Raw genomic sequence first — 14,613 nt, 5'->3', positions numbered from 1 at the left:
TATAAGCACATGGCATATAACCTGTGCTTGAGAAATGGTAGCCATGTTATCGATTTGTGGCTTTACAATAGGACTTAAGGCATCTGCATACAACTGCTTTAAATTTAATGATGCATATGCTTATATATTTTTTTGGCCTGCAATTGCTTGATAACAGTGACTGTATTCTGTTTTCGTGTGTGTGCTGGTCTATAACAGGTAGTTCCTGTGAAGTACTCCACAAACATGTGATGAATGAATGAATGAATGAATGGAATAAGACATGTTTGCTGAACTGCATAAAAAGAGGAATAAAAAGGAATGTGAATCAGACACAGAAAACAAACTTACGGTTCCCAAAGGGGGAAGGGCAGGGGAGAGAGCAATTGGGAGTCTGGGATGAACAGATACACACGACTGTATATAAAATAAACAACAAGGACCTGCTGTGTAGCACAGGGAACTATACTCAATATCTTGTAATAACCTGTAACAGAAAAGAATCTGAAAAAGACTAGATATATGTTTATATGTATAAATGAATCACTTTGCTGTACACCTGCAACTATCACATGGTAAACCAACTAGACTTCAATTAACAAAAGGGAATGTGGATGTGTACTAATATGCTTACTATTTACAACCTAAATATGATACAATGAGGGTAGGCCACAGGCTCAGTGCTGGGGCTCACAGAAAATCTTCCAGGATCTCTGTGTACCTGTATCTAGCAGAGCCGGAGACCCCTCAAAAACAGCCAAGCCAGGGAGATGTTTCCCCCTTCTTTCCTATTTTTCAGTCCTAGAAACACTATAAACGTGGGAAGCTGACAGTATGGTCAACGTTTGATATTCCGCTCATGTGTTTGTGCCTCTAAAGGACTGTCAGAGATACATGCTACAGTACATGATCTAACACCAAATTACAAACCCAGTTAGGACACCGTCCAGGACGTGAACATGGCCGGCCACAGAGGACACGAGAGTACCAGATGTTTTCAAAGAGAATAAAGTGTGACTTGAGTTGAAAAGATGAATGAGACTCAAACAGACAAAAAAAAAAAAAAAAAAAAAAGGTGGGGGGGACTAGAAAGATGGAAGAAAATAATGCTCATTACTCCTCAGAATGATCAGCTATAAATATGGATTAGGTACCTGGTCCCAACTAGTTAGCTTCCCAAAACATAAAAGCTCTTCTCAGAACAGTAAAGCACGCTATGCCAAGGCCACATTTGGTTTGTCTTCTAGTTTTTAATTAATCAGCCCCCAAATACCCTGCAAAGGCCTTGATATGAAAATTATTTCTGCTAATGGCTTGGTTAAGGTGACCTACATGTATAAGGGATCTGGAATCCCAGCTCCCTCAAATAAGCGAGGAGAGTCAGCTAAAGTTGGAGAATATTTCCACGATTCTGAGGACAGCCTGGATGAAAGTCAACTTAGAAAACTCAGTCTATTTCATAGATTAATGATTCTTGGTTGGCTGTGCCTACTCACCGTGGTCAAGGATATATTTCACAATCTCCCCGTTGCCGGTTTTAGCTGCGTAGTGAAGAAGTGAACAGTGGTCTGGTCCCTGAATTAGCAGGCTGCCTCCATTTTTATAGCTTTCTATTAGCTGAAAAAGAGACACAGGAAAAGCAGCTCAGGCACAGTCCAGAACAAGGGAAACAGCTAACCGGTGATAAAATAAAACTAGTGTAACAAACCACAAATGTCTCCATCCTCAGAGGACACAGAGAAAAGTCAAAGAGATGAAGTAACCATTCCTGGGCTGTGTTATCACTCAAATAGATGGCCAGTGTCTCAGCTAACTCGAGAGGGTATGTGGGTACTGAACAGCCTAAGGAAATGGAAACATGCTAAATTACTTGTTCCTTTTCTGTTTTTTGTCTGTAACTTTTCTGGGCACTGCTCTCTGTCTCAAGGGAGCAAAGGGTGGAGAGGAGAATAAAAGATTCCCTATGTTGGCTCAGCGTTCTCTTGAGTGAAAGAACAGTTAAGTCTATAGGCAGGAATAGCTTGATGTCTGGTAGCTAAGCTCCTTCCCCGTCCTTTAGTTTTTTCTCCAATCTCTAATGAGCCTAGCTACCAAGTACAGAAGCTGCTTCCCATTTTCCAGCATGCGCTCACAGCACATATGCACACAGCAGACACACGCACACCCATGTATGTCTCCTTCCTCCATCCAGATCTGCAGCCCAGCCTGCGTGCCTTCTGTTAACTGTCCAACATATACCCAACAAGGCTTGAGATGATCCATGGGATAAGAACCAGAAGGGTTCAGAGACTGTAGTAGTAGAAACCTAAAAGACTTCAAACATGAGAACAGCCTGGAAAGATCAGATATTGCAGCCTGGGAATTAGGTGGCTAAATGAGGGCACAGTCTAAGTTTGTGAAATACTGAACATTCTAGAAAGTGTAACTGGATGTCCGTTCTCTAAACTGCAGTATATCAGAACAAGAAGAGCCTTTCTGGAGCTTCTAAAAGGTAGTTTTAGGATAAATAAGAATCAAATAACTCAGCAGGATATAAGCAAAAGGAATGTGTCTTCCACCAAGAAGTTAGATGGCACAGCATTATAAAAAAATCAAACAACTCACAAGGTTGAAGAGAGTAAATCCACAGTTCACGCGTTCGCTCAAAATCATAGAACCGCCATGTGCCAGATGCCAGTGAAACAAAGATGAATACAACTCGGCCACTGGCCTCCAAACCTTGCCGTCCATGGGGGAGACAGATGTGTAAAGAACTGCACAGAGACGGAGAAGAACATGAGGAGGGTAGCACAGGGCACTAGTAGGGGATGGAAAAAAGTCAGGAAAGACTTCCTAGGAAATTGATCAAAAAGGAGTCGTTGAGTGGAAGTAAGGAATATATGGGGTTTTCATGCCTAAACTGTGAAGCAAAGGAACAGGAAGAAGTAGCTAATTGTCTTCCACAAAAATCTAAGAGAATCCTGTTCTGTTCAACTGTCTTGTCTCACAATGACACTTCCATTCTTTGCGGACAGATCCACAGAGGATTTGGGCTCAACAGAATAGCAGAGACGCAATCCATCAGCTGCCCTGATTCTGCCTTTTTGTGGTGTTTATAGACACTGTGAATGTTAAGTTAGTCCACGGGCATTTTATGCAGCCCAGTGTATAGGAGCCACTCATGACAGCCTTCACACTGGGATGATCCTGGGTTTTCTGTTCTCGGCTCACCGGTGCACTGCCACCCCCCGCTCCCCACCCAACCTCTCTCTCTCTCTCTCTATCGCTCTCCATCCCTTACGCACACATACACACACACACACACACACACACACACACACACACACACACACACAGTTTAATATTTATTGTACTTTCTACATGGGATAGAAAAATGAAAGAAGATAGAGAAGAAAAAAGAAAAGAGGGAAAAAGTACTTGGGAAGGAAAAGAAAAAAAAGAGAGAAAGAAAAGAATGAAAGAGAAAAACCCTAAGCCTTTATATTTCACCTCTCAGTAAATAAGGTGTTATTAAGTCATTTCTTAGTCATTTAGGAAATAATTACAACAGAGAATGAAATAAGACAACCAGCTGAATATACTGATTTCCCATCTCTCAAATAATTCTGTACTGAGTACCAAAAAAAAGTGTGGTAATACACCCAGGGACCTGGAAAATCTGTTGCCTAGACTAAAAGTATATACAAAATAAAATGAAAAGGTTTCAAATGTACAACAGTTTGTAAAATTTTCTGGTTTAGAAGCTCTGCAAGGGCAGGAATCAGGTCTTAACTCACACCTCTCTTTCCCACAGAATCCACTATAAGGCCCTGCAGGGAGTATAGGATAGTATTGGTTTAATCCACTGCTGGGAAATGGCACTGAACGCATAGGCACCCACACTGCTTAGAGAGCACTTTCCTCTTGTGGGTAACAATTCCTAGTAACACTATGATCTGGACAGTGGCACAGGCACCATTCCCAGGATTATGTGTCTAAAGACGGCAGTTTATCAAGATGCTGGCAACCTTCTCACCATTTGTCTTCTGCTAGTAACCTGTTAAAAATGTAGCACAGAGATTTTGCAGTTTATTCAACAGATGTGCTTCAGAAGAACTTGTGTACAAGGGCAGTGCTTCTCAGCTTTCTTTTAAGGCTTCTGGTTTCTCAATACGCGATGGCGCCATACTCCACGAGTAAGGCAGAGTCTCTGCCCAGGGGCAGCTGTCGATATTACAGAACAGATCAATGCCAGTGTGGGTTATACAGGGATATATGGGCAGTCTAAGTCCTGATGCCTGAAAATAACTTGGGGCCAAATACAGCTTTTAGGGTGTTCATAGATTATATTGTATTTTATAACAAATATTTGCCTCCCCACTATGTTTAGCTACTGAAGAAACACAGATTAACACTATATTAAGAAAACAGCTATCATTTTAGAGTCCCTTCTATGTAATAGGAACAGTCTTAAGAGCTTTACATGAATTTTACATTCAATCCTCACAATAAAGCAGAGAGAGGGGCAGTGTGATTCCATTTTACAGATGAAGAAACTGAGGCACCGAGAGAATTAGGTGATTACACAAAGTCACATGTACAGTGAATGGCAGAGCCAAGATCTGAACCCACGCAGTCTGACTTCGGAATTCGCATTCACCCTAGAGGCAAGCGGTGACCACCTCCTTCCCTCTGAACTAAATTCGCCAGAAAACATGAGCGCAGATCAAAATATTCGAGGCAGATCAGAGTATCTTCTGATGCACTGTGATCCCCACAGTCCAAAACTGTAACCATGTCGCAAGATGTAGGCTCTTGCCGAGAGAATGTATTTCTGGGTATTGTCCAGGTTATTCCTACAGATGCATTCACTTAAAGACCTATCTAAAATGAAATCGTTAAACTTCAAATTTCAGAGAGGAGGAGTTCCGAGCGGCGTGAGCACCGCCTCGTGGGGACACGCATCGGTTGTATGCAGTCAAGGCGAAGAGCACAATGCCTTTGCACAGACCCTTCGCTCTCAGGAGATGTAGAGATGCTGTGAAGACCCCTCTCATCCTCTCTTCTCAGTCCTCAAAAAGAGCATCCTTCCTCCTTCTAACCAGCTAGTACCAGGGGGATGAGAAACGATACATGGGATCATGACAATTTGGTGAGAAATGATGTTGACTTAAAGTTCTTAAAGACTCACCAAAAGTTCTGGTAGGAAGATATCTTACCTTCATAAGATCACCAGCTATGACTGCCTGCAAAATTGCTGTGGAAGACAAAAGAGAGATGTCCCATTAGTAGAAGACCCTCTCCTTAAAATATTATAAAGGGCTGGATCCGTATTTTGGAGACACAGTCTACGGTTGGGGCAGGAACCGGGGGAGGAGAAGCATGCCAAAGGGTGAATCTGGGAACAGACTAAGGCCTTCCCTTTAGCCCTTCCCTACCTGGGCACTCATCTCATACATCATTCTAGAGCCTACCTGAGCCCCCTCCAGCCCAGGTACAGTAAAGAGAACATGAAATTGAGAGTCACACATATTGGATTCAAATCTTAGCCCTGACCCTTACAGGCTGTGGACTACTGGGCGAGTTATTTAACCCCTCTGAGCCTCAGTTTCCACATCTGTAAAACAGCAAGTCTCAATTGTATAGGATCCTTGAAAGGATTAATTCAATCAGCTAAATGTTCTTAACTCACCCACTGATGCAAAGTAGGTGCCTAATCATGATTGCTTCTGGTCCCTTCTTTCTAGGTCCCTCTACTTTGTCCTTTTGGGGTTCAAAAATCACTAGAAGTTTTGTTTGTGTGTTTTATAATTATAAATAAATACCTACTGCTCTGGAAAGAAGGACAAGAGACAGTAAAGAAGAAACACATATTTTGATTATGTTCTGAAGAAAATAACCGTATATTTAGCATAAAATTCATTGGTGATTCTTATAGAAAGAACTCTAGAAGTCCTAGGTAACCTAAACTAATTGTAAGACTACGTAGCCGAGGGGAAAAAAATATAAGTACCTGTGCCTGTCATGTGGGGTGTAGAAGAGGAATGAGAAAATATAACTGATAAAAGGGGGAAAGAATACATGAGTGTCTAATGACAATTACGGTTCCTAAAGGGAACAGGTGTATTAGGTCGAAAATGGTCCCTTTAGAAGAATAAATACTTAGATTCTAAAACTGCTCAAAAAAAAAGATGATTTTAAGGCTTTAAAGTCACCAAAATAATTAGAAGATTTAAAATTTATTTTTCAAAGTGTCATTTTACTCTTCTTGTTTCAGAGTCTCTCATATAGAGTTAGCCAAAAATGTAGTATCAGGTATCAAAGTACATGGAGCCCTTGACCGTCACTGAACAAAGCCCATGAAGCATTTATGATGAGCAGTTATGAGCCCTGGGTGACCAGAGGCAAAGGACCACAGGCATGTAACTCGTTCAATGGCCCAGGGCTGAGTGCCTTCCCTCAGACCAAAGCAGAAGCCTTGAAAACCTGTGGAAATGATGAGGGTTCCTTGAGCATATGGGAGGAAGAAGAATGCAGGAAGAATAGAGAAAAAGGAAGAACAGGAAAGAGAGGGAAGAATGTTTCTTTTCCATAACAAACTGTAAGCAATCTGCTTTTTTCACCTCCCTTTGGCTCCCAGCACGATGCTCTTTGTACACTATCAATGCACACCAATCAGTTGTTGAACTGATTGAAAAGAGAGCAAGGAGAAAAGGAGTGAGAAGGCAATGGAGATAAAAATAACAGAAAGGGAATTAATAAAACGTTATGCGTCCAGAGAACCCAAGAAACGTGTCTCACTCCTCCTAGTATAGATGCGACACTGGGGTTCAGAGTGCAGTGACTCTCTCGGGGCACAGAGCCAACGGTGGCCCCATCAGCACCATAGTGCAGGTCCCTGTGACCAGTCCCAGCCTCTGTCCAGAGCCCTCTGGGAGGTCGCCCTGTAGAAGCTCTACTAGGCTCTGTGAGGCTTACGGAATATGGAAGAAAATAGTCTAAAGGTTATCAAGCTTATAGTGTTGTGGAAAAGGCACTGGATTGGAGTGTAATTCCAATCTCCAATCTGTTCATAGGCCCCATCAGAAGCGAGGCATGGATGAAGGAGCCAGTGGGATGGTTGGTGCTTCACCCCAAGATGTCAACTGTACCTCAGAGGACAGGGAGGGAGAGGCAGGGGAAAGTATGAGCAATTGCAGGTCTGGGAGAACGACTCAGTCTGGGCTTTTATACTGTAGGATGTTCTCTTGACTGAGGTAGAGTATCCATTTAGGAAAGAAAGAAGGTTAGGGAAATGGACTGAGAAGGCAGCTAATGAAGAGCCTTGAAACTTACATGCAGAAGTTCCTAACAATGTAGAGCCTGCATTTTCAAGACCGTATTGGAACATTTCTCAAGTTTAAAAGAAATAGAAAAAAGAAAGAATAAAGGGGAGAGAAAAGAAAAGTGAATTTGCTAATTTAAAGCACCAGTGAATAAAATTTGGTGCATATAAGCAATAAATCAGGATGATAACAAAAATCCCCCAGGATAAATACTATTGAAAGAGCCCTGAAAATAAATGAATGAATGAACAAATGAATGAATGCATGAGAGGCTGGAGGAAAACTTATGCTAGCTGTGGAGTTCAAAGGATTGTTGGAGGAGGTGAAACTTAAGGTGACTCTTCCACAATAAGTGGATTTAATTAGTAAAGAAGATTTGGAAAATCCTTAAAACATGAAGGATGACTTGGAAGTTAAGAGTCATGTTGTCTGAGGGGCCCTGGGAAGAGCTCTGCCTTATCACATCTGAGGCTGGGTTGTCTTGGGTCATAACTGTAGAGTTCCTAAGGGACTGTTCCAGGGAGCACTCTATGTCAAGAGAAGGAACCTGGATTTTCATCCCAAGAGCAATGAGAAGCCATGGAGGCGTTAAAAGTAAATCGAGGATCGTATAAATGTCCTGACACATGCCAGTTTGATTCCATCCCTTCCCTCCTGCAAACAGAGTTCCGACCTGCTCTCAGCTCAACTGCTCCGGATTACCCCGTTACGGCAGCTTTCCATTGCTACCTCAGACTCACTCAAAGGCATTTTTATTTATGTCTTTTGGTTTCCTACAGCCTCCCAATTTAAAGTCCCCATGAACAGATAGAAGAGCATATAAAAGAATCATAACCACAAATAATTTCCAATTGTACTGGAGACAGAAAACATGAATATTTATTTTTAAGTCAAGCAATACACTCAAGGGTAGCTATTATGCAAACATTATTAGGCACAAGGCCCTCTTCTCTCCTGATTAATGTCCTTCCCTCCTGAACACTGTTTAAGATTTGCTCTGCATAAACAGAGCCTGAATCCATTAGTATTCAACTCCAGATAATAACCTTCTGAAAGAGCAAGCTTAAAAACAAATAATGAGTTGTTATGATTACAGTATTATTCTTTATTATTTCTTCAGCTCTGAGCCTGCTTCTTGCCTTTTCCAAAAGTCCTTCACACTGAGGCAACAATGCTCCCAAAATCAAAAGAACAAGGGAAGTCAAATGGCCAATGGGACACAAGGGTTATTGAGTAGGTGGATACTAAGTTTCCCAGACAACTAAGTCACATAAACTTAGACAGTCAGACAGGAAAGTAAGGGGGTAGAGAACTGAAAAGTTTGTCAGTTTTAGAGTTTCGAAGTTGAATCATTAGTTCACAAGAAATGGTTTATTTTTTATTCAGACAGGAAAGTAAGGGGGTAGAGAACTGAAAAGTTTGTCAGTTTTAGAGTTTCGAAGTTGAATCATTAGTTCACAAGAAATGGTTTATTGTTCCTTCAGCACTGTGCCTTCCAATCAATTGCTAAACAGTCAACATCCTGAGAGAGAAAGCTGGAACTGAAAAGTCAGGACTACCAGGAAGGAATCACTGTCTTCCTTCTCACAGCCTCTCTCCTACGCCTGGACTCCCAAAAGCCCGGACATCCTTGCCGTCGGCGCACAGAAGGGAAAAAATGACTCCTATCACTTGGAATCACGATGGGGAGAAAACAGTCCAAGGGCCCCCTGGCTGGCTCGCCTGCTTCTGCCATGCCAGGCCCTGTTCAAGGTTGACCGTACAAAATATACTCCATCCTCTCAGAGAGCTGATATTTTGGCAAGAAATCCAAATTAGGAAGGAATATATTTTAATTGAGTCTAGAATCATACTGCCTGAGTTTAAGTCTTGTGAGTACCAGTAACTAGCTATAACCTTAGGCAATTAACCAAGCTTCAGCTCTCTCTTTAGGAAAATGAAGATAAATCAGTTCTTTTGAGACTCTGCCTTGCAAGTAAGCTCAAGAAACAGCGGCTCTGACCACTGTGGTCTTCTGTGTAGAACACCATGGAATACTGATGTTTTTAACACCATTACACAGAAATGAATCACTTTCTTCTACGAAATGAGAAGTTTAGACTAAGGTCAACTACAGCTCTAGAACATGGCATATGACTACTTCCAAAGGGATAGTTTAAGGTTGTGAAGTTTGCTTTGCAGACAAAAATATTTGTAAATAAAAAGTATACAGAACTTGGCAAAGCCACATGTATGTTTATAAATCTCCATAAATCAACCAAAATAACTACTCTGTATATAAAGAGTCACAAGCCTGAGCATTTATGTCTATATAAAATTTTTAATCTTTCATGTTCAGTTATTTTTCAGTTTTAAAATTAATATTCTGTTGCTGAATTGTCACTTGCTAATGACAGCAGTCATCTAAATCTTTTTTTTTTAATTGTGGAAGAAAAAATTAAATGTAACAACAAAAACTGTTGAACAAAGAATGGCTTGTGGAGGCCTAGGCAGTAAAAATCAGCTGATTCATTGAGAATCATAAATATACATCTGGCTTTGCCAAGTTCTGCATACTTTTTACTCCTAAATATTTACATCTGCAAAGCAAGAATCACAACATTAAACTAATGCTTCAGAAGCCATATTCCACATTGCAGAGCTCTATTTGGCCTTAGTCTAATCCTCTCATTTCATAGATAAGGAAAATGGGGCTTGAGAAGTAAATTGACTTTTCCAAGGTCACACAGATAGTTAGCAATCCAGCTGAGAGACAGAAGGGCACTTGTCTCCTTTATTTTTATTATTTCTTTTATATTTTCTTTTATTATTTCTGACTCCTAGGTCAGAGTTCCTTCCACCATGCTGTTTCTTCTTTAACTTGGAACAAGGTGGGCAAAAATTAAAACCACCCCAAATAAAAGGTTCATGAATGCATCAGATAGAAAATGAAGTCAATTTATGGCTTTAGGCTGCAACTCTTTTTATGCCAAAGCAGACACTGAATAACAAGCATCCCTACGGCGAGTGTCACGTTCACAATTCCCTTGATCTGATCACGACAGGTGTCTTCACACTTTTCCTTCATTACTTATTGCTCAGCTGCCAGAGTCTGAACTGTCAGATGCCCAAGAGCTTACTTCTCTGAGATACATATTTCTGCATAGCTTTTCCTGCATTTTCCTTATCAGCAGCATTTTGTCCAATTTTTCTACTTTGTGAGCAGCAAGCCCTGGTACATGAGCAACAAACTGTGAAGGCTTAGCTCCCAAAATGGAATTTAATATAATCGTGAACCATAGCAAAGGTAATCTAACACACATTTAATGGTAATGGATAACTATCGTGAATTACACTAATTAGGCATAAAGGAGGAAGCAGCTCATGAAAAGGACTGATAATTGATATTATTTTACATAGTCATACTGAACAAGCCCAAGACGAGGTGAAAGAAAGGAGGAATTAGATATCTCTAAAGACCTCTGCATTTTAATCTAGGCCTCAAGGAAGTTTTGACAATTGATAGTAAGATACATGCCAAGTTCTTTGCTAATAATAGCTAGATACTAAGGGTTCTTAATAATATATTAGAACAAACTCAAGAGTATTCTTACAATGACACATAAACCTGTATCAGTTCCCTATTACCGCATAGCAAACCATCCCAACATGCAGTGGCTCTAACACGGCAATTATTTATTTTGTTCAAAAGCTGATATTTGGGCTGGGTTAAGCAGAAATATCTGCTCTATCTGGCATCAGCTGGGGCAGCTTCACTGAAAGCTCCAAGAGCCACTTTTCAGATGACACGCACAGCTGGTTAACTGGGAGCTCTGACGCCTCTCACGCGGGCTTCCTTGGGTTGCTTGGGCTTCCTCCTGAAATGCTGACTGTTTCAAAAGCAACCATTCCAAGGGAGCCCAGTGGAAGTCACCTTGCCTTGGAAATCACACAGCGTCACGTCCGCTCTGCCGCAGGCTTAAGTTCACCCATATTCAAGGAAAGGAGACACATACCTCACAGCTCGAAGAAAAGAACGTCAAAGTCCTGCTGCAAGAAGAATATGTGGGATGGGAGATACCGCTGTGGCTGTTTTTGGAAAACACAAGCTGTCACATCCCACACTTGCATCGTGATGGGCGTGGAGTCGGTGGGTTGGTGCTGACTTTCAGTTAGGGCTGGGAACTGACCAAGAACAGTAGCTTCTGTCACCTGTGTGATCCATGGGAGTGTATCTGCACACAGTGTCATCTGTTTTACACCGTGAGTATCTCGGCGGATAAATAAGAAAAGGTGGAAGACTACTTCTCAGAAGGACCACCTTTTTGGAGCAGGAAGAGGAAGGCAAGCAGAAGACTCGGCAGACAACAAATGCTGGTTGCACTGAATTAGGAATTCTGTATAAGGTGTGCTCTCTTTAATCATCAGATGTGAGAAGAGACTGCCCCTCCCCTTTTTCTTCTCCAGTCAGGCAAACACTCACAGAACTCTCGTCCTGTATTCCTCACGCTCTGCCGACTGGTATCTCCTCCACTGCTGAATATGGAATGGAGGGTTACAGAGCACACATCTCACATAGTTTGTCATCTTATCGTCTCATCGTCATTGGGATTAACCCATCAGTGGCATCTAAGGGCCATTAAATGCTACAGTGGTCTCACACTCAAATACCACCTGTGCCAAATCCCTCTTCGCATGTGCAACCAGAGACGGAAGACATAAATAGGTTTTGTGTCTCCCTAATGACAGAGTTAATCCTCAAATTCAATTAGTCCCTGCTAATTGAATTCATGAATGTATATGGGTTCTTTCCATCTGCTATAGCAATCTTTTTGAAGCTGCTATTAGCATGGAAGAGGTTTCCTGTTTGGAGAAAAAATAAACAGCCCCCATCCAGTGTTCCCCCCTGGCAGAAAACATGCACCTTGCTGCCAGAGGACCAGGACGTGCTCCCTTCAGAAACAGTCAGTTCCATTTCTCTTATACAGCACTGGAATGATCTTTAAACGGTGCAGGAACCAGATGTCTCTCCCAAACATCCCACTTGTTTATCTCTTGTTGTGAAATTGTTCTCTGGTTGTTTTACATGTTTAAGTCCCATCTCTGCAATTAAGCCACAAGCACAGGGACTGTGTTTTTAATTTTTTTCCTCTTTGTTTTATCCATACTCCACCTTTCAGTGAAAACTCTATAGTACAGGAAATATATGAAGTGCTTACTAACTACCTGGTGGATACTTATGGTCTGGTGATTCAGCTGGCTATCATTTCAATATTCTTCAAACTCTGGGTCAAGGAAGACGTTCTTAGGAATAGAAGAAAGTCTACTGGCCTCTGCTACACCTGGCAGTAAATTTTGGAGCTGAAAATAGTTCCATATTTTTTAAGGTATATAGTGGTGTTCATTAGAGGCAGTGACACACCACTGTAAGTATCTCAATAAACAGAAATGGTTATATTATGGGTCAAGTGAGAGCCTTATACTAAGCAACGATGCATGTTAACTTCCTAGGACATTGGTAGTAAGCCTTGGCTCACTGTTAAAACAAATGTCATAGGTTAATGAATGTGCTTTGGGCATCGGGTTAGAGAAGACAAGTTCACAAGTTAAGAGGCCCTTTGGGTTCACACTCTTCCACAGTCACAACATGTGACTTTCCACCAACTGTGAAAATATGTGCTAACACTAGTCACTGGGGCACCAGAGAAGTTCTTGAAAATACCTTCTTGACAGTCTGTACAGCTCAAAATCAATGCGTTCTCTAGTGAGGACAGATTAATAGTATCATTTTTGGATGAAGTGGTTCGACACACTTTTTTATGTAGTACCATCTTCTAAAGGAATATCCAATCATTCCCATAAAACTAGAAAAATATAAATTCATTTTTAGCATCAATATTATAGAATCCTATCAACTATTTGTGTTCAATACACATTAAGCTTCCATCCACAGGGAGGTTTTTTCTATTTGTAAAGGGTTTCAATCTGATTACAACTTACTAACTTCATGAACCCTAAATAATTATAGCACACAGTAACACTCTTTCTCCTTACGAATAAAGTCATAAAGTCATACGTACTAAAATGCTTAGCGCACTGTAAACTGCTTTAGCAATGTAAGAGATTTAAAAAAAAAAAGGTCCAGTATTCTCCAAAAGTCCTTCATCCCTAGAATGTTGAGAGAATTTAATTTAGATTGACAAACTTTGTTTATTTTTGCTTTCCTGGCATTTGGATGGAAAAGCATAATCCTGAGAGGGTAAGAGAAGTGAAAGAACTAATAGATAAGGACCTCGTTAGCCTCACAGATGAGAGGACGGTGCCACGGAGCAGAGGAGCTGCTGCCGGCCTCAGGTCCTAATGACGTTTGCTGAGGATCTTCACGAGAGCGTCAGGGATTCGGCATCGTCCCTTCCCTCAAAGTCAGGCTGGCGTTCCTCCTGTGATGGGTCTCCTTGAACTCGTGTGATGTATTTTAGCAGTGTCCTTCAGGACCTCTAAGAGGAGCTCAGGTTGCAGAAGTGCCCTCACATTTCATTCAGTGAGAGCTGCAAGCAGATCTGACAGGGCCTGAAAGTGATGGATGGTTATCGGTTTTAACCAAATATCAAGACTGCATGGGAAATGGTGTTTAAGGCCAAGATCCAAGTACAAATGAATGTGCTCTTGAGCTCAAAAAGATGATAGGTTTATAGGTCATCCGGTCATCAGGATGTCCGTTAAGTACCTTTTCATCTCCTAGCAGCACACTGACCGCTCTGTCAGGTAAAGACCTTTGGAACTGAGAAGATGACTAGGTTTAGCCAAAACACTCCTCCCTGGAACAAAATAAAGCCAAGGAGGAGTTGACACAGCAAAAGACACTTTCAGAGACATGCCAGCAAAATGCACATACAGCAAAACTGTACCTTTTTCTAAAAAGGTAAAATTTTTAGAGTTTGCCCTTACTTGTAAGTGTGAAGACAGACAAGATCATTTGTATCTGCAATTAAGATATAAGCAAAACACTAATTTAGGCTCTTCCCCATATCAACATATGACAGATATTAATTGGAAGCACAGAAAAATTAAGCATTTTACTTCAGAGAAATGAAAAAATAATTTTAACTTTCACTTCAATATTATACTAAGTTAGGACTACGCAATATCACACCTTAGAAGCAAGAATTATAAAGCAAATGGTTAGTTCTGAAGCTTGCTCAAAGGATAAGATACAGGGCTTCCCTGGTGGCACAGTGGTTGAGAGTCCGCCTGCCCATGCAGGGGACGCGGGTTCGTGCCCCGGTCCGGGAAGATCCCACATGCCGCGGAGCGGCTGGGCCCGTGAGCCGTGGCCGCTGAGCCTGCGCGT

At 41.5% G+C, this 14,613-nt stretch overlaps 1 protein-coding gene across 4 annotated transcripts in view; it reads right to left on the bottom strand.

Moving 5' to 3' along the window:
* The window catches only part of DGKI (diacylglycerol kinase iota), a 472,815-nt gene that overhangs the window by 18,850 nt on the left and 439,352 nt on the right, over positions 1–14,613 (bottom strand). For all 4 annotated transcript variants that reach the window (XM_055084816.1, XM_055084815.1, XM_055084813.1 and 1 more), the window contains 2 exons: positions 5,178–5,215; positions 1,476–1,596 (listed from right to left, as the gene is read on the bottom strand). In XM_055084816.1, coding sequence (XP_054940791.1) covers positions 1,476–1,596; positions 5,178–5,215 — 159 coding nt within the window. The remainder of the gene's footprint in view (positions 1–1,475; positions 1,597–5,177; positions 5,216–14,613) is intronic.

Source organism: Physeter macrocephalus, chromosome 5, assembly GCF_002837175.3.
Source record: "Physeter macrocephalus isolate SW-GA chromosome 5, ASM283717v5, whole genome shotgun sequence".
NCBI classification, from domain to species: domain Eukaryota; kingdom Metazoa; phylum Chordata; class Mammalia; order Artiodactyla; family Physeteridae; genus Physeter; species Physeter macrocephalus.
The sequence above is the reverse complement of the archived record's forward strand: the minus strand, read 5'-3'. Positions and strand labels throughout refer to the sequence as shown.